Below are 23105 nucleotides of genomic sequence, written 5' to 3' on the forward strand. Positions count from 1 at the left end.
TATTTATTTATTTATACAAGAACCGGGGTACAGGGCAGATACGCGGGAGAGTGAGAGGATTCACCAGAGACAGAGCAGGGAGCAGAACAGGCAGACTGACAAAATACACTGCTGAGGGGAGCAGCGGGCGAGACAGGAGAGGTCTGCCGCGCCATGTGGGACCCTTGCTGGCCAGACGGGATCAAACCGGCGCTTCAGAGGCTGTGGACAGCTTCACAGCGCTGGGCTCAACCACCTGCACCACCAGGGGAGGCCCATACTCATGATTTTTAATACACTTTTTCATTCTTTGAACAGAAATCAGTTAAAGTGAAAGGCTTTGCTGAGTGAAATACTTTGTAGATACTAGAACTGCCTAGGCAAAGAACAAAGCCAATGACGTCCCTGTTCATGTGCCATGTAGCAATGACTTACGCCCAGGCGGGGCACCCTGCACACAAATGGGTACTTCCCACTCCGCTCTCTAGGAATCACCCTGCGCACGTCCCTCAGCAGCAGCCTACCGCGCATGCGTGCTGTTGGACTCGTGGCAAAGGAGACAAGAAGCATGAAGTTATGTGATCTAGTAATGACAGATGATGGCAACATACAAATTTCCTTTGTATCCCAAATTCATAAATTTCCAACTCCTGCAGACTTCTTGAAACGCTTCCCACTCTGGCCCGTAGCCCGTTACCCTGACTATTTTGTTCATCACAGTGTGCCTACCTGAAGACGAGTTCATTTGTGTGCATGTTGTCTAGTTGCAAAAAACAACAGAACCCCAAATTATTAGAAGTCATCTCTCCGTGTCTGACATAGCAAGAGCAAGGACTTGGGTGAGAGAACAGAAGTGATGTGCCTGAGAATTAGAATTAGGTTGCCCATTCCCAGCCCAAGGAAGAATAGGAAAAGGTTAAAAACAGACTTAGCTCAAGGAGAGCCTGCCCCAGTCCAGGTAGTGCTGCTTACCAACTGTGTGTCCTTAGGCCACCGTTCAGTCTCTGTTACATAACAACAGCGCCCAACTATTGTGAGAGCTAAAAGACATGATACCTGGTGCGGGGCCCGGTGTGTTACTGACATTTTTTTGGTGCTTAGCAGGAGACTCAGGATGGGAGCAGTCCAACCACAGGTGGGCCCCAAGGAGCTGCTCTGGCCCAGGCCTACTCGCCAGTCTGCTCTGTTCCTCGGGCAAGCAAGCTGAGCAAATTTCTCAACTCCAAACCCCTAATTAAAGAGGAGAGATGACATCCATGACTGATCATATAAACATTGCAGATTCCAAGCTCCCCTCTCCTGCTGCCCCCAATCCCTCTCCCCACCTCTCCCCAAAAGCTATCTAAATAAGAACAGATTTTACCACCCACCTTGTGGGCAGCCTCTGAGCTAAAGCTGGGGACTAGCTATTTATCCTTTGGCTGCTGCGGGAATTCAACACATACAAATAAAGCTCCTTTTCCAGCCAAGTGTGTATTTTTCCATCGGCGTGTGGCCCCCCTGCCCAGGTTGTCTTGTTTAGGTTGGGGCAGCCTGAGGGAGGAAGGGACTGAGAGGGGGTGCGGGGCTGGGTCTCAGAACCTGCCGCTCAGGGTGGACGACTGCGGGGCAGCCTGGAGTCCTACACAGCGGAGTCTGGGAGAGGCTGGGCGGTGGACACTCGTGCTCTGCACAGAAACAGCACATTCCTCTTTCTCCTTGCTTGGCAAGTTGCCCCTGGCTCCTGCCATGGCCCCCAGAGTGTGCCCATCCCTGTCTCCAAATCTCTGTGTCTACCAGGGATGGTAGGCAATCCAGCGTCTCCTTGCACCCCACCCCCACTCCACCCCACCCCTGCTCCAGGGCTTCGTCTCTTCACAAGCATGCCCCCTGCTTTGCCTCTCCCCCGACCCTTCATCCCGCTAGACCATGTGTGTCGCCTTCCTTCTGTTGCCTGCACCATTAAGCAGGACCTTGCAACTCTGTGCTTCAAAAGCTGGCCTTGAGGGATCTTTCCAGCAAACCTCATCAGAGGTAACTTTCTGGAGGATGCGTTTTTGTCTCTGTTTTCTCTAGACCTGGGAGTTATGTTTGAGGAACAACATGGACAAATTCAGGGCTCAACTCTGACCCCTGAAAGTGACCAGGGAGGCCCCTCCCTCATGGACTGGGCATCCTCGGTCCAGCACCGGCAGATTCCTCTGTGAGCCACAGCCTGTTAGGCAGCCTTCATGCCCCAGGTTTCCAGCCCCCTCTTAGGAGTTGCCCCACTGAGTGCCCTTCCTTTTCCTTGTCAGTGTTCTCAAAGCTAAGCAGTAAGACAATTAACAACCCCTAATCAGCTCCTTCATTTCCTTGTATTGAGTTTGTAATAATAATTGCAGCTAACATTTCTCAAGCACTTACTATGTGCCAGGCTCTAGGCTAAGCAATTTACATGATAAAGCCTATCAAGTAGGTGAAAAAGTCAAAGCAGAATTGTGGTGTGTCTCTTTTGGGTAGAAAGGAAAGATAGGAATATACATGCATTTTGTTTTTATAGGCAAAGAGAAACTATTCAAGGATATTTAGTTCTCTGTGTGCTTGGCTCGGGTTGGCTAGAGAGAATATTCAAAAGAAAGCAGAAACCAAGTTGGACATACATAAGAAGTCAGCAGCAGTAGCCAGTGAGAGTTTGGGAAGTGGGCAAATAGGGACAGGGAGAAGATACTATTTAAAACATCTGTTATTTGAACCATGTGATTGTATTACTTATTCAAAAATTAAATTTATCTGGCCCTTTTCCAGTGTTCAAGATGTCGAAGAGAGGGCGTGGTGGGTCCTCTGGTGGGAAGCTCCGGATTTCCTTGGCTCCTGTAGAAGCCGTGATTGTCTAGGCTGACAGCACAAGAGTCAAGTAGCTGTGAAGGGGATAAAGGGATGACTGACTCCCCGCCACTGGTGTGGATGGCCTGGTGATGGCCACAGTCAAGAAGGGCAAACCAGAGCTCAGAGAAGAGGGACATCCCAGTGGTGGTTTGACAATAAAAACTGTATCACAGAAAAGATGGTATATGTCTTGTCTTTTTTTTTTTAAGATTTTATTTATTTATTTTGATGCAGAAGAACTGGAGTGTGGGCCAGAGATGTAGGGGGGGTGGGGCGTGGGGGCATGAGAGGATTCACGAGAGACAGTGGGGATCAGAACAGACAGATCCACTGAAATCCACTACTGAGGGGAGCAGCAGGTGAGTCTGCTGTGCCATGTGGATCAGCTCCCTGGCCGGGGATTGAAGTCAGGCAGTAGCAGTGATAGCACTGAGACAACCCCTAGGCCGACCAGGGAGGCCCGGTGCATGTCTTTACTTTGAAGATGTGGTGGGGTCATAGTGAACAATACAGGTGAGAGGGAAGGTCCGGCCATCACTGGATCAGTTGCAAAAGAACATATAGATGTATGGCCCAGGATTGCATCCAATGCAGGTGGCATTGCATGATTCTTAAGTGTATTTGTAAAAAAGGATTCATTAAAAAATATTATTAGCCCCCAGAAAAAAAATTAAATTTATACAAGTCTTTTTAAATGCAAGGGATCAGGAGGCAGCACTTGCATGTAGTTGAGAATCAGGTAGGGAGCAGAGCTTCCTTCAGGCGCAACTGAGCCTACAACAGGACTCCAGGAGACTAATCACAGACTCCCATTGGCTAGAACCCCAGCGGCTTCAAATCCAGATCAGCCCCCACCGAGTTTCAGACTCCATGAGACCCAGCCTCCCTCCTCTTTCTGGTCATGGACTTGCTGAGATTCTGCCTCCTTGTTGCTTCACACACATCCTCTAAGAAACATGGACTTATCTAGCACGAGCAGCTACAGGCCTTTCCTGCGCTTGGCCAGGAGGGGGCTGGGTTTGCGGTCCCGTCTTCAGCGGGAGCAGAGCACAGGTGCTCCTGAAGGCACCACTTGTCCTCTAGGAGGGCCAGGGAGGCCTCGTATATTCGGGGGCTGGCATCTCATCCCCACCATGCCTTGAGAGCTGTCCCCAGGACATCGTCCTGCTGTACATTATGTGTCTGTGGGGGGAGGGGGGATTTCCAAGGTGGAGTGTGGGCAAGGAAGGTTATCCATGGACTAGATGGAGAGAAAAGCAAGCTTATTCCTTGGATTTCACAGCATCAGGAAATCCCAGGAATAAGCCTGGATCTGAGAGGTGCTCAGGGTGTGAGTAATAAGAAGTCCAACTTGGTCTCTGCTTTCTTTCGAATATTCTCTCTAGCCAGCCCGTGCCAAGCACACAAAGAGAACTAAATATGGAGAATGCAGTGGATTGTGATCTCTCCCAACTTCCATCCTGACCTCCTTGGCCGTACCTCAGGCACTCTAGAACCCAGACTCTCTCACCTCTCCTCCCTAGAAGCAGCCCCACCTCTGGTCAAACCCCACAGCTCCCCCAGAGACAGCAGAAAGAAGCTGAGGAACATGGATGAGACTTCACTGGTGCTTTATTACACAGAAGAATCCAAATATTTACGTCTTGACAATTTTTATACTTCACACAGCTGGAGAGGGCATGGGCTGGGACCCAGAAGTGATGGAGGGGGTAGGAGGTGGGAGAACTTGCTCCGCCAGAGCAGAGGTAGTTAGAGGAGATTGTTCCAGAAAGAATCAAGGGCTCTAGCTACCTCTCTCATCCTCACTTACTCAGGCCTACCCATGCTCAACTCTTCCTTCTTTACCTCCCTCAATCCTAAAACCTTTTATTCTTCCTGAAAAGGGAAATTTAGGAAGGAGGTTGGAAACTAGCATGGGGAGAGGAGACAAAGAGACGGCCTAATTAGTGGCTCTATTAATTCATTCTTTGGATCTCAGCACTAAATTAAGAGTTTTCCTCTTGGTTTGGACAGAGTTGTTTTCAAAATGATGGCTCACTCTAGGAAGTTCTCCACAAGCCGGTCTGAGAGGACATTGTGGTTGGCATGCGTGCCAAGGCTCACCCATCCAGGGGACACACACCAGGTCAGCAGTTCCCAACCTTCCCACCCCAATGCCTCATGGACGGATTCTTCCCATCTTGGAAGATTTTGTCCACCAAATAAAATTTACCTGCATCAAATGATTTGGATTTTGCTTGTGTGTTTAGTCAGAAACTTACATACTCATCACAACTGTGTGTTGACCATGGCGGAGCTATCCGCAGGAGTAGTACCCTGACTTATAAGATAGTGAGTCAAAACCAAGAAACTTTACATCACCGTCTTATTTTGGGTAAATATATAGCACCTATCTACTAGGCTGTTCAAATAATGAAGATAGTTCATGGTAAACACCCCCACTGTTTCTCCCACCCCTACCTCTGATCATAAGTTCTAGTCTTGGCAGGTGCCCAGACTTTTATTTTTTTTTAAAAGATTTATTTATTTATGCATACAAGAACTGGGGTAGAGGCCAGAGTTGTGAGGGGGTGAAAGGATTCACCAGAGAGAGATTGGGGAACTGAACAGATGGATTGATTGAAATACACTGCTGAGGAGAGCAGCGGGCGAGTCAGGAGAGGTCTGCTGCTCCATGTGGGTAGCTCCCTGGCCAGGGATCAAACTTGCGCTGCAGTGGTTACGGCTAACTTCAGAGGTTGCGTCTTAACACCTTGCGCCACCAGGGAGGCCCATGCCCAGATTTTTGATGATAAGATGACCACCTTAGAGCTTTTAGCCAAAAACTACTGACCTCCTTCTCATGGAAGAAACACCTGCAGGGAAAAACTCCCACAACACCTAAACTAATACGTGGCTGTTCCACTCCACACGCCACTTGGTCACTTCCCCCACCCCAAAGGGAGACAAAGATCTCTCCCTGAGCAACAGGAGCAGCTATGAGGTGGAAATTGGGTGAGTTCCTGAAAGTCAAGGCTCCCCAAATCACACTGGCTTTGTCCTCTCTGGGGCATCTGAGAAGATTCCTTTCCACAAAGATTTATCGATTCTCAGTAACCAAAGTAGAGGACACTTCTTCCACTAAGTGCTCTAGGCCAGCCCCAGAAATAGGGGCACCAGGGCTCTCAAATAGCCAGTTTATGAATAAATCCATCATTATGAGTGTGTACTCTGAGGCTGACTTGTGTGAGGACCCCAAGTTTCTTCTGTGATTATTTCGGAGCCTGTAGGAATTCAGGCTACTCAGCTGGTCAAAGGAGATTTGGAAATGTGCCAAGTTCTACCCATGGTCTCTGCCAGCCTACACAGCCTTGTCGACCTTTCAGAATTCCCACTAGTCACTGGAGGCATCAGGGAGATAGACAGAAGGGGTAATTCTGCACACTATCTTCCCCACTGCTACCCTGGGAATGACAGGGCCCACCTCAGCCTTCTGCACTGGGGCAGGGAGAAAGGGACCCCACATGTCCTAAAAAAAGGAGTTCCTCACAGTTGTCTCGACAGAGGAACCCCTCTGTTAGGGCCTGGCTGAGGACAGAACAAGATTCAGGAGGAAGACCGTGTTCCATTCAAGCCAGATTCCATCTTCCTTCCTATATTGATGTAACTGATGTTGGGGTGCCCTGGGACAAGTCTCACCCTTTTTTCTGATCTTTGGATGATCTTTTTATACTTGCAGGAATCACCACTGATGTCTGCAAGAATGTCCCAGCTCTCACCTCTCATGCTGAGATTGAGTGGGGGGTGTGGGGGGTGTAGTGTGTGTGCACGCGTATGTGCGTGCATGTGTGTGTGTGTGTGTGTGTGTGTTTGGGTGGGGAGAGAGCGCTCTGGAATACTCAGAGGCATTTGGTAAACCCTAAGAGAGGAAGGTTATGAAGGATGAGGCAGAGGGTCATGGTCTTTTGGACCCCCAGGACTCATAGATTCCGATGATGCTTCCTACAGCCCTTTTTTCTTTGATCTTAAACCTGCTCAACCCTGCCCCACCCCACCCCACCCCGCCACACACACACACACACACGCACACGCACATGTACACGCACATGCACACATGCACGCAAGCATCCCAGCCACTGTCTTTTCAGTTTTCTCTTCTCCCTTAACAGGGGAGATGCCCAGAATGAACTCTGAGGAAGGCCAACAGGAGACTAGGCCAAGAAGAGAGCCCTGGGGGTGGCTGGGGGAGAGAGGACCCCGGGGGACCAGGCCGTGCTGCCACGGATCACACTGTTGAGTTTTGGTTGTATTTATTTTACAAGCAGCCATCATTCACGAAGGGGGAAGAGAGAAAAGGGGAGAGATGGGAAGAGAAAACGGGGAAGGACATTTATAAGTGTGAGGCAAAGGCTGAGCCAGAGGGCTGGAAGCCCCTGCCCACTGACAGGCCCCCGTCCGCTGACATGGCTCCCTCTGCCCTCAGCAGCAGTTCTCCATCCATGGAGGGTTGCAGGTTCCCAAAGTGGGATCCCTCTGGCTCTGCAAAATGACTGCCCTCCCGCCTAGGACCCCCAGGCTGCTGACAGATGAGGGTCACTGAGGGGAAGCCATAGGTCTCCAGCCCAGGGGGCTGCCCAGCTTCAGAAGCTTCCAGAATGAGATCCACATCAGAGAAGGCCACCAGGGCCTGGGTGGAATCGCAGGAGCTCTTCTCCAGCTCGCCGGCAGCAGTGTAGGCTAAGGGCCCCGGTGCTCGTGTGCAGGGCCAAAGCCGCCGCAGGTCGTCCCGGAAGTGGGGGTTGAAGAGCAGATAGAGCAGCGGGTTGAGGCAGGCAGGCAGGGGCAGCACGACCAGCAGGACAGACTTGACCGCCTCGGGGGTGACAGGGAAGAGGCCCAGCATGGACGCGAAGCTGAGGAAGGCCACGGGGCAGTAGAGGAGCCCATCCGCAAAGATGAGCCAGGCCACATGCCTGACCATGGCACAGTCCCACACGGCCTCAAAGTCGCCCCGCGGCAGGTCGCAGTAGAGTTTGATGTAGGCACCAGTCACTACCAGGAAGCAGAAGGAGTTCATCATCACCAAGGCCACGGCGAAGCCCAGGGCTGCTGGTTGGCCCTCAGGCGGGGCATAAGGCAGACAGAGTGGGGAGGCCCCGTACTCCCCCACAGAGGTGAGGGGCAGGGCTGCAGCAAGCCCGGCCAGTGTCAAGCAGCCCAGGGCCCCTGCTCGAACGCTGCCCAGGGAGGGGGCCTTCCCATAGGCCCGGACGCAGGAGACGGAGACACTGCATTGCACGGCGGCCAGAGTGAGCAGCAGCACTGAGGCCTCAGACCCAAGCACCGCCAGGAAACCTGTGGCCCGGCAGCCCAGCCCCATCTCCCAGCGGGCTCCATACTGGGCGAACTGGCCAAAAGTCAAGGCGTCCACTGACGCTAGGAGGCCACAGGAAATGCCGGTCAAGGTGTTGGCACCTGCGATTGCACCTACCACAAACTTGACCGGGGACAGGGGGCCAGGCCCCCCAGCAAACACGCTCAGCAGCACCAGCCCATTACAGAGCACAGAGAGCAGCACGATGGCCCACACAGCCAGGCGGATACCCCAGCTCTCGAAGAGGTGCTCACAGGGCTTGAAAGGGCCTGTAGGAAAGAGGATCAGACATTACTCCCAGGCGAGAGGTGGCATGATTCGGGGTTCTGGGAACAAGGCCAGGCAGATAGGCATGGGTGCTGCTCTCAGAGAACTGCTGGTCTGAGGGGGGCTGACATGGTCTCTGAGAATTCCCAGGTGGAGTTAGGAAAAGGAACAGTGCGGACAGACTAGCTCTTCTTCTATAGAGCTGCAAATGGAACACACAAAGAAAATGCAAGCGTATAAATATATATAGTATACAAACTAATACCGTGCAAACACAGGCATCGAAGAAATGTTAAGCAAAGCAGTCTCTTCAAAGGAACAGAATTTGAAAGAAAGGAAGACTAGCATAAGAGGTAAAGAAGGCATCACAAGTGGGCATATGTGGGGTACAGACAGAGGGATGATGGGGTGCCAAGAGCATTACTACTCTACAACCCAAGTCAGCACCCAGTGATTGCCTAAAATTCCCACTGCAGGTGTGCCCTGGCCAGGTGTCACACCAGGCCCAGGCGCCCTGGGTGAGGAAGTAGGCCACATTTAATATTCACAGAGCCCATCAGTGTTTGGAGGCAAAAGATGCAGTGTAAATCAAGAAAGAGATGACTTCTGGGGCTTTCCACCTGGTTCCACATGTCACGGGCAACATCTGGCATTCTTCTCTGTTCTTTCCTTAAATCACTTTGTATCTTTGGACATCTACTTCATTACTTTTGACTTCAGATTCCCTTCATCGTGTACTGCGAGGTAGCTTTAGGTAGGGAATTGGAGAGGCTTTTGGGGAGCTATTTTTAAAAATTTTTTTTCTGATTACCAAATAATAAATGATTATATTAGAAACTTTGGAAAATATAAATGGAAAAATCAAAACTGCATGTGAGCCCACCTCTCAGAGAGAATTCATCATTTTGGTATGTTTCCTTCCAGATTAAAAAAAAATACACATATATGTATAGGATTTTAAGCTAAATTGGGATATTGTGATACATGACATTTTATTCTCTATTTTAAGTTAAAGTACAATTATGCAAACATTCCCATATCCTTGTCTTCCTCAAAAACGTGTTTTCAGTGACTGCAATAAATACTCCACCATATGGATGAACCATAATTTATCTGACTATTATAAAGGAAATTCCAACTGGACTTCGTCTTGTGGAACTTCCTTTTTTACCTGATCACTGCTGATTGTAGGTTTTCTAAGGTGAAACTTCGGTGATGGTATGAAGAAAGCGGGTTTCCGAGTCAGAAAAGACACATATGCTTTCCCAGGGCCTCTTGCCCCAGGCGGGCACTAGAGGGCAAGCTGGAGTCGCCCAGCATGGAGGGCAGGTGTTGGGCAGCTGAGGCCAGTGCTATTTGCGCCTTAGAGAGGGCAAGGGGAGAAGGCCAACAGCCCAGAGCCAAAGAAATGGAAAATTGGGAAATGAGGTGGGTGAAATAGAAGAAGCACACTGTCCACTGCTTCCTGTTCATTCTGAATAGTTCCTGTCCTGGCCTCAGTGGAGGGCTCTGCCCTCTGGAGGGGGGGTAGGGCTGACAGCATTTTACACCCAGGGGAAGGTATTTCTCTCTAAACATTTTAGGTTGAATTGCACCAAAGAGAAAAAGAATTTCCTTTCTTTCTTTACAGCAAGATGGATTTAAAATAGACTCTAAAGGAGGCTTCCTTGGCTGTTGGTGGTAGTGTATGATGTTATTCAGGGAGACTGTGGAACTTTTCCCCTCTGGTGATGCTTAAGGAGAAGCTGAAATCCTCCTGGACTGAAGCAGACAGGGATGGAGGAGGTGATCTTTCACAGTTCCACTGGGCTCTAGGATTCCGTGGTGAGGGTCTTAAGTGGAGGGAGTATTCACAACAGCCCCTACCATTCAATGGGCTCAATGCATCCTATCTTACTCTCTCTGCAATGAAAGAATTTTCTCCTGGGTGTGTACCAGAGAGTATACTGACTGATCAAGTAAAGATTGCTTTGACTCCCTACCCCATACCTAGCCCTTGCTACATCTCTTCCCAAGTAGCCACACAGGGAAAGGATTCCAGATTCTTCCCTAGAAATTACCAGAAGAGGCTGCACTTCCCAGCAGATTGGGTCTGAGCAAAGCCTGGATCTACACATGGACCCGTAGATGCCAGGTTATACTGGCATCTCACTACCTAGATGTTGCACTCCAGCTCCCTCCCCCATCCTCCAGCACCCATCTCACCTGGAATTGGGCTGCACTGGACACTGGGGTGTGGCTTTGAGTCCTCCATCTCTAACTGGAGCTCTTCCAGATCCAGGTCATCTGGGAAGGGAGTTAAGAAAGGGGCTTAGACACCTACCCCTTTAAAATTTGTCCCAACGTGCCCCGCTCAATGTCGGTCTTCGCAGAGCCTTGGCATCAGCTTCTATCCTGGGTTGTAAACATTTGGTCAGCTCCCCTTTACCCACATTGGATTATCTGCATTGTTGGCTCTTTACAGCAAACATGTTCCCTGAGACTTGTTTTCCTACTCCTCGCATGCTCTGTGACCCCTGCGGGCCTCAGTGCACCCATACCACTGAGAGTCAGGCTGGAGGCGGCCTGAACCCTGGTTGTTAGTAATCACGTGGTTTCCCACCCTGGCCAGGCTGCCACTTTAATTCCAAGTCCGACTGTGAATGCCACACTCTAATCAGGACACCTTTTTAAGATTTGTGTGGGGAGCAGTCAAAGTAACAGGGGAGGGAGCATCTAACTTGGAGAAGGCAAGAATAAGTGGGATACAGTGGCCATCCCAGAGATCTGAGGCCCTGTTAGGCATCAAGGAATTACAAGTTGCAATTGTCCCAGAGGGTGCAGCTGGGATCAACAGATGGATTGTAAAAGCAGGCAAATTACAATGCAGATGGAGTAAGTTCCCACAACTAGGGGTGTCTAACCCAAAGGAATGGGGTCCACATGCTGAAAGCAACCCTGACTGTATGCTAGGTATGAGGCAAGTGTGGAGGAATCCAGTGACCAGCAAGATGGGCCCTGCTTGCAAGGAGCTTAGGGAGACGAGTGAGGATGCAAACCATCAGGACACAGTGGCTCCATCAGCTAATGAATTCACGCAACAGCCAGGGCGCCAGGCACCGTGCCCGCTAGTCTGCATCTGCACAGCAGCTGCATGAGGCAGAGCCCACGTTGCCATCACAGGGACTTAAGATGAGGAAACTCAAGAGCTGGCCCTCAATCTCACAGCCGGTGAATGACCCACAGGACTCAAGCCCAGGTGTCTCTTGACTACAGGGCCAAGATGGTTTGACCATTCTGCTGTTCCAGGCCAGGGGCTGATGTGGGAGTGAGGGGTGGCAGGGGCAGGAGCGTCACAGATGATTAGCCAGGTATGATTCGTCATTGGTGATCTGAGGCAGAAATTCCCTCATGTGAGACAGGGTCAGCTCTTTTACTCTGAGCTAGAGGTTTGACTAAATCTTTAAGGAGCCTCCGACTCTAAGCCGGCTTTGAGATTCTCTTAGAGAAAACAGAATCATAAAGCTAAATCCACTGGTAAAGAAATGCTGTAAATGTTGGCATCAGATAGGATTCCAAGCCTTGCGATACTTCTAAAACTAAGGCCTGTGAACTCCAGGAGGGTGAGGGACATCTCAGGGGTTCATAAATTCTGTAAGAATTTAAAAATGAGGGCCTCCCTGGTGGCGCAAGGTGTTAAATCTCAGCACTATGAAGCTGTGGGCAGCCACTGCAGCACCAGGGAGCTGACCCACATAGGGCAGCAGACCTCTCCTGTCTCGCCCACTGCTCCCCTCAGCAGTGTATTTCAGTAGATCTGCCTTTTCTGCTCCCCACTTTGCCTCTGGTGGATCTGCTCACCCTCCCACCTCTGGCCTGCACCCCAGTTCTTGTGTGCATAAATAAATAAGTCTTTAAGAAAAAGGAATTTCAAAATGAGAATCAAGTACATTTTATAACTTATAAAGACAAAATTCTCTCTTGCAGTGACAATTCAACACTAAAAGACTGTAAGAATAATATTTTACTTTCTCGGGTCCTTCCCAGGGGTGCAGGGGTTTGAGCGCAGCGCTGTGAAGCTGTCCACAGCCTCTGCAGCACAGGTTCGATTCCCAGCCGGCCAGGGAGATTCCCACATGGCACGGCAGACCTCTCCTGTCTCACTCGCTTCTCCCCTCAGCAGTACCTTCAGTCCGTCTGCCTGTTCTGCTTCCTGCTCTGTCTCTGGTGAATCCTCTCACCATTCTGTGCCTCTGACCATTCTGTGCCTCCCAGTTCTTGTATAAAAATAAATCTTAAAAATTTTTTTTTTACTTTCACCAGTCAGACTAGGTAAGGTGTCAGAGGCCCTAAGGAATTGCCTGACAGGGAATTGCCTGTCTTTCAAGGGGGCGCCTGTACATTGTTCAGTTTTAAGGGCCCACTCCCTGCAGGCCCTTCCTGAACCACACGGGCAGTGGGGAGGTGACTGTCTGTGCTCCCTGTGTGAATCCTTCCTCCCCACTGAAAGGGTAAACACTGGCAACAGGGAGTTTTCCCGGGAGGCAGCAAGGCTCCGTGGAGCTGCCCAGGCCCAGACACCATCAGGGCGAACCAGAGGCCGAGGTGCAATCACGGAGCCCTGGCATTTACGCCCTCTTTACCTTTCATTCGTTGCCCACCCTGTTCTCCAGAATGGAGCTCAGTAATTCTTTGAAATCAAAATGCATGAATGAAACAGGCAGGGAGGGGGAGGTGGAGTAGATTGGGAGAAGTGGTGAAACCATGGACTCTGTCTGAGGCTGGGAAAGTCACAGCCAAGGTGTTAAGTAACCACTCTTCAAACGAAGAGGAAATCAAATCTGGCTGCAGCAGCAGCTCCTGGCTTTCCTTCTTGGGGCTCATTAGCTCCCACAGGAAGTGGGGGGCCCTGCCCTAGCTCCCATTACTGGCGACAGGCAGCCCACGATCTTGACACCCTGTGGTTCTCCAAGACCTAAGCCGGTGGAAAGTTTCACCTTGAAGGAAAGTTTCCATTCCTCCTTCCAGTCCCCTGAGGGAGTGTACAGCAGACATCCGGAACATTCCCTAGGGGCAGTTGTCTGCAGGCCCAGAGCCAGACTTGCTGCTGGGCATCTTCTCCTGGGGTCCTCACCACCTCCCTCGGAGGTTCACCGGGAAGGAGGCACCCGGAGACCTCCTGAGTGCCTGCCCAACATTTGGCCTCCATAAGCAGTGTCCTGGACCACATAACTACACCCCCCTTCACACGGACATCAGAAGGCACCCAGCTCTCCGTGGTAACCAGGGCAGAAAGAGCAGTAAACATACATTACCATTTATGGAATCTTTTAATCTTCCTCACCAGCCTCCGAGATCTGTAGTGCTGTTCTCGTGTTGTAGATAAGGGCACGGAGGCTCAGTGAGGTTAAGTAATCCGTCTAAAACAACCCAACTGGTGGATGGTGTGGCCAGGTATGGAATCTCGAGGTGTTTTCCTTACATGTTTAGATCTGGTTTTTCTGTTTAGCTTCCCCATTGGTGTATTATTAGAAGTAGTTAGAGATTGGAAAAGAAACGTAAAATCAGGGGCCCCTTTTCTCTCCCTCCTAATTCTGTTTGGGTTCTGTATCATGGGACCATTTACCTAAGCACCAATTAGTAGACGACCCCTCAGAACCCTCTTGACCTGCCTCCAACCTTTACAGTTTACCCCCAGCTTTTCCAGAAACAGAGACGGGTCTAGCCCACATCCTGTGCTGGGCTGCCCTTCTTAGCTCCTGGAGGATTCTGAAATCTCACGTTCAGACTCATCAGGACAAACTCAGGATTAATCCCTATGCTGTTCCTTGGGGCTCTGGGACATAAAGAGAGAGGACTTTCTTTTTTCTGGAAGCAGTTTAATTAATCATTTAAGTCAATCCTTCTTGACTCAGGTTGATTAGAAAATGGATCTTTCTCCCCGAGAATTCTCTGAAGTGAAAGGGCCCATGTGGCAAGGTGGCAGCCAAGGGGAAGAACCTTCTCACCACAGGGTAAGGTCTCCCGTGAGGCTCAAGTTCAAAGGGCTTGGGAAATAACAACATCATTACTCTCACTGTCATCTTTGTTATTTTTTTTCCCAAGCACCTCTGGGTTATGGCCTTGGAAAGACAAAGTACAAACTGAGGTAGAGTTTCTTCTCAGGACATCAGCGGTCTCTCTCTAGGGCTCCGCTCCACGGCCACTGCCAGGTGCCCTCTCAGATTCCCCCAAGCCTCCTCTCTAACTTCCTCTCCACAGCCCCCACCTGCCCTGCCCAGGGCCCTTGTCACTCACAGTGGTTCTCAGCTTGGCCAGCAAGAAGACCCAGGGGCCTCTTTGAAGCCTCCTCGTCATCAAGGTGAAAGTCCTCAGCCTCCCACTGCCCAGAGGCCTTGAAGAAGCTGGCACAGACACCATAGGCGCAGCACTGGTAGGCATAGGGCACCTCCAGGATCCTGGGGGAGGCGGAGGGAGGAGAGTGTAGATGTACGGCCTTAGCAATGTTTGGAATCAGGCACTTAGCACCTGCCTCAGTTGCAGCAGCTTCCCAGGCTTTTTCTGCAAGGATCCTGCCACTTGGCTCCTGCTGCTGAAGGATCTGAGCAGAGTCTGGCCACATCATTCATCTTGAGAACTGAGATGGTAGGTGAACTTTCTGCCCATTGTCGAGGCAACTCAGCAGGCCCAAGCCTGCTCCTTCCACCCAGCAACCCTTACATTTTAAACAGCGATTCTCCTAGTGACTTCTAACCTTTCCCTCAGTGAGCCCAGCTTCCTGTCCCCCACCCTACCCCTGAGCACATCAGGGTAGATTTTGTGTCTCCTGAGGGTGAGGGCCAATGCCCCGGGGCAGACGAGCTTGGGCCACACAGGTTGTGCCGCAGCCTCCACCGCTGCTACTTCTGCATGTTGGAGGCCTGGATGTCATTAGCACCAGGGACTGGCTGTGCGGCTTGTTTTCCACTCATCAGTGCCCTGGGCTCTGCCCTGATTCCAGGGCCCAGATGCTGCCCAAGTGAGGAGGATGGTCTGGGGTACACAGAATGGGGCAGGGACAAGGGTCTTCACCACATGGTCCTCACTCTGTCCTCTTGAGGGGTCTCAGAGTCCCCTAGGGGGGCACCTGGGGTGAGGGGGGATGATACGAAGAAACCGAGGAGGAAGGGAGGCACTCTCTTCCCTGTGACTCTCTCCCTGACCCTCATGGCCTCCCAGCTGCCTCTGCTATCCAGGTATGGGGGAAAGCCAGGCCCTCACCTGAGTTCTGGAAAACTGTCCTTGGAGAAAGCCTGAGACAGAGCCAGGTTCCCTTTGAGCTTCAGATGCTTCAGGCCCCCAAGTCCAGCGAGGGGCAATGTGGTCAGCTGGTTGTCTGTCAGGTCCCTAGGACAGTGGATGGTCAGGGTTATTGGCAGTCAGTGCGACTGCGGAGGGGCAGAGCTGTGCTGAGGGTGTGGCCAGTACGCCTGGGATGGAAGCTAGAGGAGAGGAGTAAAGGACAGATGAGCACAGAGAGAAGCGGGCAGGGAGGCTGCAGGAGGTGCGTGGTCAGGAGTTGCAGGCGGCACCGCCCGTCACTCACTCATCTGTTCATCAACTGGGCGCCAACTATATCCTAGGGCCGAGCTAGCCTCGTTCATAGGGAACAGAGCCCCTCAAGCACAGGTCCTGTGTCCAGGTCTGAGGCCCATCCAGGATCCCTGTCTATACTGCTAGGGGCTCTGCCTGTCGCTGCCCCCATTCTCCTGATACAAGACCCAAAGTCAGGGCTTGGACAGAGCATCATCGCCTACATGCAGGGATTCTGTCAGCTGCCCAGTTGGGCCGGGCTGGCTTGGTTGCGGAAGGTGAGAACATGCATGGTCTCCTACTGGAGACACCTTAGTGGGAGCCAGGGCTCCAAACCAAATACCACGACCACAGACTGTGCGTCGTGGAAACAACCTGGCCTGGAAGGCAGGAAACCTGGCACGGTCTCCAGCTCCCTGTGTAACCAAGGGGAGCCACAAATCTGCCTGAGCTTCAATGTCCTCATCTTTCAAAGGGATAAAAATATCTACCCTACCTTTCTGGCGAGAGTAGAGCAAACAGGAGAGAGAAGATGGAGGTGAGAGTTTTGCAAGACTGAGGCCCAGAGCCCAGACAGCGGCAGACTGGGGAGGGGCTGCACGTCCTGGGGAGGCCCGAGATCTGGCCCTTTGCTTTGAGCCAGTTTCTCCCCCTGGGCCTGTGAGGCCTCACCTGTGAAGTGAGGGTGGGGCTAGATGGTCTCTGGATCAAGACTGGAGCTGGTCCATAAACACTTCTTGTGTTCATCTAAAGGGGCCTTTTGATGGATGGATGTGCCTTTACCACACATAGGTTGGTAAGCAGCCTGGCCGGCGGTCAGTTCCCCTTTGGGTGAGAGCTCTTGTGCAGTGCACAATCTGTACCACAGTCTGTGGCAGCCCCATCAGAGGCCCTTTCCTGCTCTGACATAACGACTATTCAGTCAGCACTGTGTGCTCCCTGCTTCTACCTATATAATTTAGAGGAACTGCAATCCCTGTTGCCCTGAGGAATGGCAGCCCTCTGAGTGATGCTCATGCAGGGAAGGAGGTTCAGGCCCAAGCAGCTCCTTATCAGTGTGGTGGGGAGGGGCCAGGCAGGGGCACCGGGAGGACTGAGGCTGCCAGAATGTTGCAGAACATTAGCAGATGATGTTCCAGAGCCTACAGGAGGTAGGCTCTGTTTATCAGACCCCACAGTCTGTCAAATGGACTGGCAGAATGATTGATTAGTTTGGAGGCTCTCTCTAGGGATGCGTGGCCAAATATTTAGGCATGGCCCCACCCTGGGGGTGTCCCCCTGGCCAGCCCATGTGGTCTCTAGACTTCAGGAGGAAGGTACGGTGGACACTTACAGCTTCACCAAAGAACGCAGGGTCGTGAAGGCCTCAGGGTGGATAGACCGTATGGCATTCCAGCTCAGGTCCCTACAGGCAGAGAGGGTGTGACAAGAGGGGACTCTTCGCTCCCACCATGGGTTCTCCCTTATCTACCTCCCCCACGTGAGCTACTTCAGGTAGCAGTGACCTCAGCCTTTTGGGGACGGTAGCTGCTGGCTGGCTCCCTACCTCCCTGTGGCCCCAGGAACGGGATGGCAGCCTGACTCCAGTGCTTCATTGCCCTTGGGTATCAACTGGAGAAGCAGCTTGGGAAGCCACCTGGATTGGGGGGGGCCTACCCCACCCCTCCCCCCACCCCCACCCCGTGTGTGCGATGGGGGCAGTATGGAGCAGGGAGGTGCTCTACACCTAAATGGGTACTGTGAGCATAAGCAGGTCTGGGAGAGGGGCAGAATAGGCCCCACACAGGCCCACCCCTGGGTGCTGCAGGATACTCACAGGGCTCGCAGGGAACTCAGCTGGCTGAAGGTGTCAGCTCCGATTTCCCAGATGCGGTTGTGTTGGAGGCCGCTAGGGCAACAAGAGAGGTGGGATGAGCCAATAGGCTCAAAGCCTGGCTCTGCTCCACACCCCCTGTGCACTGGGAGGAAGAAAGGAGAGTCCCCCACTTTTCCTGGCACAGGAAGAAAGGGCCCAGCCCGCGGAAGTCACCAGAATTAAAGGGAGCACAAGGGGATCCGGTTGCCTTGGGTAAGTGGGTCAGGAGACAAAGCCACAAACCATCCCTGTGGCCCAAATGGGAGTCAGTTTCCAGGGTTCCCACCGGGCCTGGATCCAGGCCCAGCCAACCTCCCCGATGGGTCCTTCAGACCCTAGTCCAGCAGCAGAGCACTGCCCAGCCCGGGGGCCGCCCAAGTGACTGGCTGAGCTGGGGTGCAGAGCCCAGAGCACTGTTCATCTCAACGGGAGATGGATCCAGGCCCTGGCAGTGCTGGAGACCCTCCTTCTTTTGGCCTCTAGACAGAGGACAGACCCTCACACCCCTACCCTGTCCTGGCCCCAAAAGGCATTCCCCTGCCTAAAAGCAGGGGACGATCATGGGAGGCTCAGAGGCCCTGGTAACCTGGGAAAACAAGATCTGGGTGAACAGAGTTTAAGGGATCTAAAAGTGATTTTTTCCTTGTGAAATTTGAATACCAACGTTCTTCTTCCATGCATGAGTGTGTGCACACATCTACACGCGTGTGTGTTTATGGGGGTGTGGAAACTGAGAGTGCATGCTCCAGAACACTTCCTGGGACTTTTCCCAGGCCTCTGCCCAGATCCCAGCTCCAGGCCCTGGGCTCAACGAGCTCAGAGAAGGGGGTCAGTCAGGCCCCTTCCCCTCAGCCTGCCAGAGTCAGGCTCACATACATTGGCCTCTCCGGGTCCCTAGCACTCACATTTCCTCCAACTTCTGACACCTGTGCAGGCTGGGCAGCTCCTCGATTTGATTATGAGACAGTTCCCTGGGGAGAGAGAAGGGCCAGAGCTGGGGTAAAGCTGGGCTGGGACAGGTAGCTCTGAGCCTTCCTGTCAGGCTGCCCTGGGCGGAGAGGAACCTGCAGGGCTATGGCTGCCCAGTGTCCCACAGCAGGGCCCCGGCTTCCTCAGTCTAACTTCCTCCGTCTGCTGTGTCCCACCCCTCCCTGCAGGACCTCGATGGGGCTGACTGGGCGTCTTTCCAGTAAGGCTGTTTCATCCATGTGATGGCCTTGGAGGGTGCTGGGGGAAGGGAACAGGAAGTGAGAGGAGCATGGAGATGGGAGCAGCCGGCCAGGAGCACAGCAGGCACTTCTGACAAGCCTGTCAGCACCAAGCTAAACGAGGGCGCCTCCGGTCACCAGGTGTGGAGTTCCCAGGGATGTTCAAAACTGGCCCCTAAGGGTCATCTGGCCCAACCCTTCACCTCACAGATGAGGAAACTGAGGCACAGAGGGGTCAGATCCTAAGGACACTGGAAGTCAGTGGCAAGGCTGGGTCCGGGAGCCCATGTTTGGGGTCCAGAGTGCAACCTGTGATTTGTGTCTCTCTACCCACCCCGAGCTGCAGGGCTACGGTCCGTGGAAAGAACCTTGGATTCCAGTTAGAGTCAGGGGAGAAGAAAACTCCCTTTGACTTCAGAGGCCACGTCAAAGTTTCCAGGAGGATTCATTTCTGGTGGAAACTAACATCGTCTGAGCGCCTGCTGTGAGAGAGGTGCTGTACAATTATTTTTTCAACCCTCACAAATTTATTCACAATATGCAGGTGAGGAATTCAGGCTTCTGAGACATTCAAGAATGAGTCCAGGGGCCTCCCTGGTGGCGCAAAGGGTTAAGCACCGCACTATGAAGCTATCCGCACCCTCTGCAGCACGAGTTCGATCCTTGGCCTGCCAGTCAGGGAGCAACCCACATGGTGCAGCAGACCTCTTCTGTCTCGCCCGCTGCTCCCTCAGCAGTGTATTTTGGTCAGTCTGGCTGTTCTGCTCCCCACTCTGTCTCTGGTGAATCCTCTCACCCTCCCGCACATCTGGCCTGTACCCCAGTTCTCGTATGCATGAATAAATAAATTTTTAGGGCCTCCCCTGGTGGTGCAGCGCTGTAAAGCTGTCTGCAGCCTCTGCAGTGCAGGTTTGATCCTGGCCAGCAAGATACCCACATGGCGCTGCAGACCTCTCCTGTCTTGCCTGCTGCTCCCCTCTGCAGTGTATTTCAGTAGATCCACCTGTTTTGTTCCCCAATCTGTCTCTGGTGGATCCTCTCATCTCCCGCATCTCTGGCCTGTACCCCAGCTCTTGTATGCATAAATAAATAAATCTTTAAAAAAAAAAAAAAAGGAACGAGTCCAAATTCACACAGCCAGCAAGAGGCAGAACTGGGCCCTACATCCAGGTCTGACTCCAAAGACCGTTCATTGTGCCTTGGCCCTGACAGGCGGGCACAGCCTCTCCTCAGCAGGTTCTCAGCAGTGCCCTCTCCAAGAAGAGAGATGAGCCAGAGGGACAGAAGCAGGGGTGGCCTCTGCTGGGTCCAGGGGGCGAGGACACAATGCTAGAGCTGTAGGACGTTGTGAAGCACTCACAGGACTCGGAGCCTGGGCAGCTGCTGGCACATGCCTGGCGGGAGCAGCCGGATGCCTGCGCGGGTCAGGGTCCTGCAGGAGAAGGGAGACGGAGCTGGCACCAGGGCCAGGGCCCTGCCGTCCCCAGTCACTGGCTTCCAGCTCTGGCCTGACACTGACATGGGAGCCCAGAGATGACGAGAAGTGGGATGTACCGGGCAGGGCGCGGGACTGAGGGCTCAGAAAGGAAGGGCTGGCATCTGAGCACAGAGCTCCCCTGGGACTGAAGGAGGCTGTGGGTGGGGAGCAGACAGAGGGACTCGGCCCAGGGGCTTCTGCTCAGCAGACAGTCCCTGCCTTCCCACCCCACCCCACCCACCCATGGTGTCCCCACCCAACATCTCACAATGTTCTCCAGCAACAATAGATCTGTAGGAAAGGGCTAGAATCTTCTCTGCTCCAGGCTCTTCAAGAGGAGGGAGCCATGGGCAGGGTGTAGATAGAAAGAAAAAGCCGGGTCCAGCCAAGCCATGGGAACCAAGCTCAGAGTTTGCTCCCGGTGCCTTGGGGGAGGGAGAGGAGATGGGGAAAAGGGCAGGACCAGGGACCGGGGGTGGGGACAGGGTTGTGGGGGCAGGTTGGAGAACAGGCTTGGCTTAGGGACAGGGTGTCTCAGGAAAGACCCGAGGACAAGGTCATCCTTGGGGAACGATGACTTCCCTCATGGAAAATTTTCTGGATGCCACTGCATCTTGGGGAAGACAATAGAGGCACAGAGGCAAGTCAGCCCCTGGTGCTGTGAATGCTCGGCTTGGCTGAGTGTGGTGGGATAGTTAACTCCACAACACTCACCCTGGGTGTTTGCCTGATCCATTCATTCTCTTAAAATGGATTGAGGGCCTACTATGTTCTGATGCCCCTCCCCCACCTGCAGTCTCTAATAGAAAATAGGAGAAAGGCTTTGCTGGAATCAAGCTGCAGAAAGGCAATGAAAGTGGGTTTCCACAGCCCTCCTCTGCCTGCCTGGTCATCAGAGCACCCAGGCTTGGGGTTAGGAGCTCTGATGTCATGCCTGAAGAATCAGAGCATAATAAGGAAGGGAAGAGCAGCCTCCCATCCCCAAACTGCCTGCTACCCTCAGTCTTGCCTGCGGGAAGTGCCACCCCAGCAGGCCATGGCCCTGGGGCTAGGCCAGGTGACCTGTGCTTCAGGCTGAGCCAACAGCAGATGCAGGCCAGATAAGGGGCGACAAAGAACTTGGGCAGGGTTCTGGGGAAGGCAGGCAGAAGAGTTCCTGCGGGGAAGTTGGAGGTGCAAGGAGATAGATGAAGTGGGAGCGAGAGTATCCACTCACAGGATCTCCAGGCTGGTGGTGCCTTTGAGGTCGGGGAACTCCTGAATGTCTGTGGCACCGTTCAGGGATCTGGAAACAGAGGTAACAGCTCTGAAGGGTGGTTCAGAGAATCAACATCTGGGCCCTCAGTCCTCAGCGTCTCCCCTCACCCCCCACCATGAAACTCCACCTTTTGGAGAAATGTCATCCTTCCCCCCAGCTTCCCTCAGATCATGCCGGCTACCCAGGTGCTGTGCAGACAGCTTTGCTGAGCAGAGTCCAGCCAGGCGTCTTCCTAGTTGGCCCAGCCCCTCACCCAAACAGAGGTGGCTGCGGTGAGCAAGAAACACAGACAAGGAACGTGGGTCTTTTAAAAAGGCAACAGCTCAGATGCTTCTGAAAAGGCCCTTGGCTGCTAGGGTTTGCTTAGTAGAACCTGGAATTGGGTCTCCCCTAAATTTTCATCTGTTGGGGCTTTATCAGAACCTTTCATTTGTTCTCTGAAACTACTTTCAGCCAATGGCTTTCCCCCTCCCCAACATTCCCTACCTCAGTGAGGACATGGCCTTCACAATGGGAGCAAAAGACACAGGTGTTGCCAGCATGGAGTCCAGAAATGAGCCCAGGATCCAGTCAAGGGCCTGCACAGCCAAGAGCCTTGGGATCTACATGTAAGATGTGCCCCTAACACCCCCCATAGGGCTCGGGTGGCAATGATACCCTGTAATGAGTTTGAAAGTGAAGTGTGTTCCCTAAAGGTGTTAGACATGGTACTGTGCTGCAGGCAGTCATCCTTGGAAGCTTTTCTGAAGAGGTGGCACTTGGGCTGAGAATGAAGACAGTGGGAGAGGAAACAAAGGAATGTCTGCAGGGCCAAAGCAGCAAAGCTGGCCAAGGGGTCCCTGCTGCAAGGCTCCTGGGAGCCGGAGCCTCACACTAGTCCTTCATTCTTCCAGCGGGAATTTATGTGGCAGCTAAATGAGCGGAACTCTGGAGAGGCCTGACAAAGCTCCTTGCCTATGGAGAAGGGCCCTCTATCCACTAAAGTTCTGGGCCCTCTATCCACTGGAGTTCTAAAGTTGGGGAGGTAGAAAGAGGTCAGTTAAGTCCAGACAGATCTGGGAGTAGGCCTGAACCTCCGGGAGCTGTGCATTGCAGGCGAGAGCTGCAGGTGGCAGGCAGGAGGCAGGGGCAGGAGAGTGGGAAGGGAGAGGCCCAGGCCATGGCCACTTTCAGGTTCCAACTTACAGCGTGTGCAGCTTAGGCAGGTACTGGAATGCTGACCTTCCCACAAACTGGATCGGATTATCGTAAAAGTGTCTAGAAGAAAAGACCCAAACACTCAACCACCTTCCTCAGTTGGGCCCTTTCTA

At 52.7% G+C, this 23105-nt stretch overlaps 1 protein-coding gene across 2 annotated transcripts in view; it reads right to left on the bottom strand.

The window, feature by feature from the left end:
• Nucleotides 1-7195: 7195 nt before the first annotated feature.
• Nucleotides 7196-23105, bottom strand: part of LGR6 (leucine rich repeat containing G protein-coupled receptor 6) — a gene marked incomplete at both ends in the record, with an annotated part of 108601 nt that continues 92691 nt past the window's right edge. For both annotated transcript variants that reach the window (XM_084245695.1, XM_084245696.1), the window contains 10 exons: nucleotides 7196-8448; nucleotides 10652-10732; nucleotides 14723-14883; nucleotides 15686-15811; nucleotides 17331-17402; nucleotides 17814-17885; nucleotides 18758-18823; nucleotides 20421-20492; nucleotides 21754-21822; nucleotides 22981-23052. In XM_084245695.1, the coding sequence (XP_084101821.1) occupies nucleotides 7196-8448; nucleotides 10652-10732; nucleotides 14723-14883; nucleotides 15686-15811; nucleotides 17331-17402; nucleotides 17814-17885; nucleotides 18758-18823; nucleotides 20421-20492; nucleotides 21754-21822; nucleotides 22981-23052 (2044 nt within the window). The remainder of the gene's footprint in view (nucleotides 8449-10651; nucleotides 10733-14722; nucleotides 14884-15685; nucleotides 15812-17330; nucleotides 17403-17813; nucleotides 17886-18757; nucleotides 18824-20420; nucleotides 20493-21753; nucleotides 21823-22980; nucleotides 23053-23105) is intronic.

Source organism: Talpa europaea (genome assembly GCF_964194135.1).
Source record: "Talpa europaea genome assembly, chromosome: 10".
Taxonomy (NCBI): domain Eukaryota; kingdom Metazoa; phylum Chordata; class Mammalia; order Eulipotyphla; family Talpidae; genus Talpa; species Talpa europaea.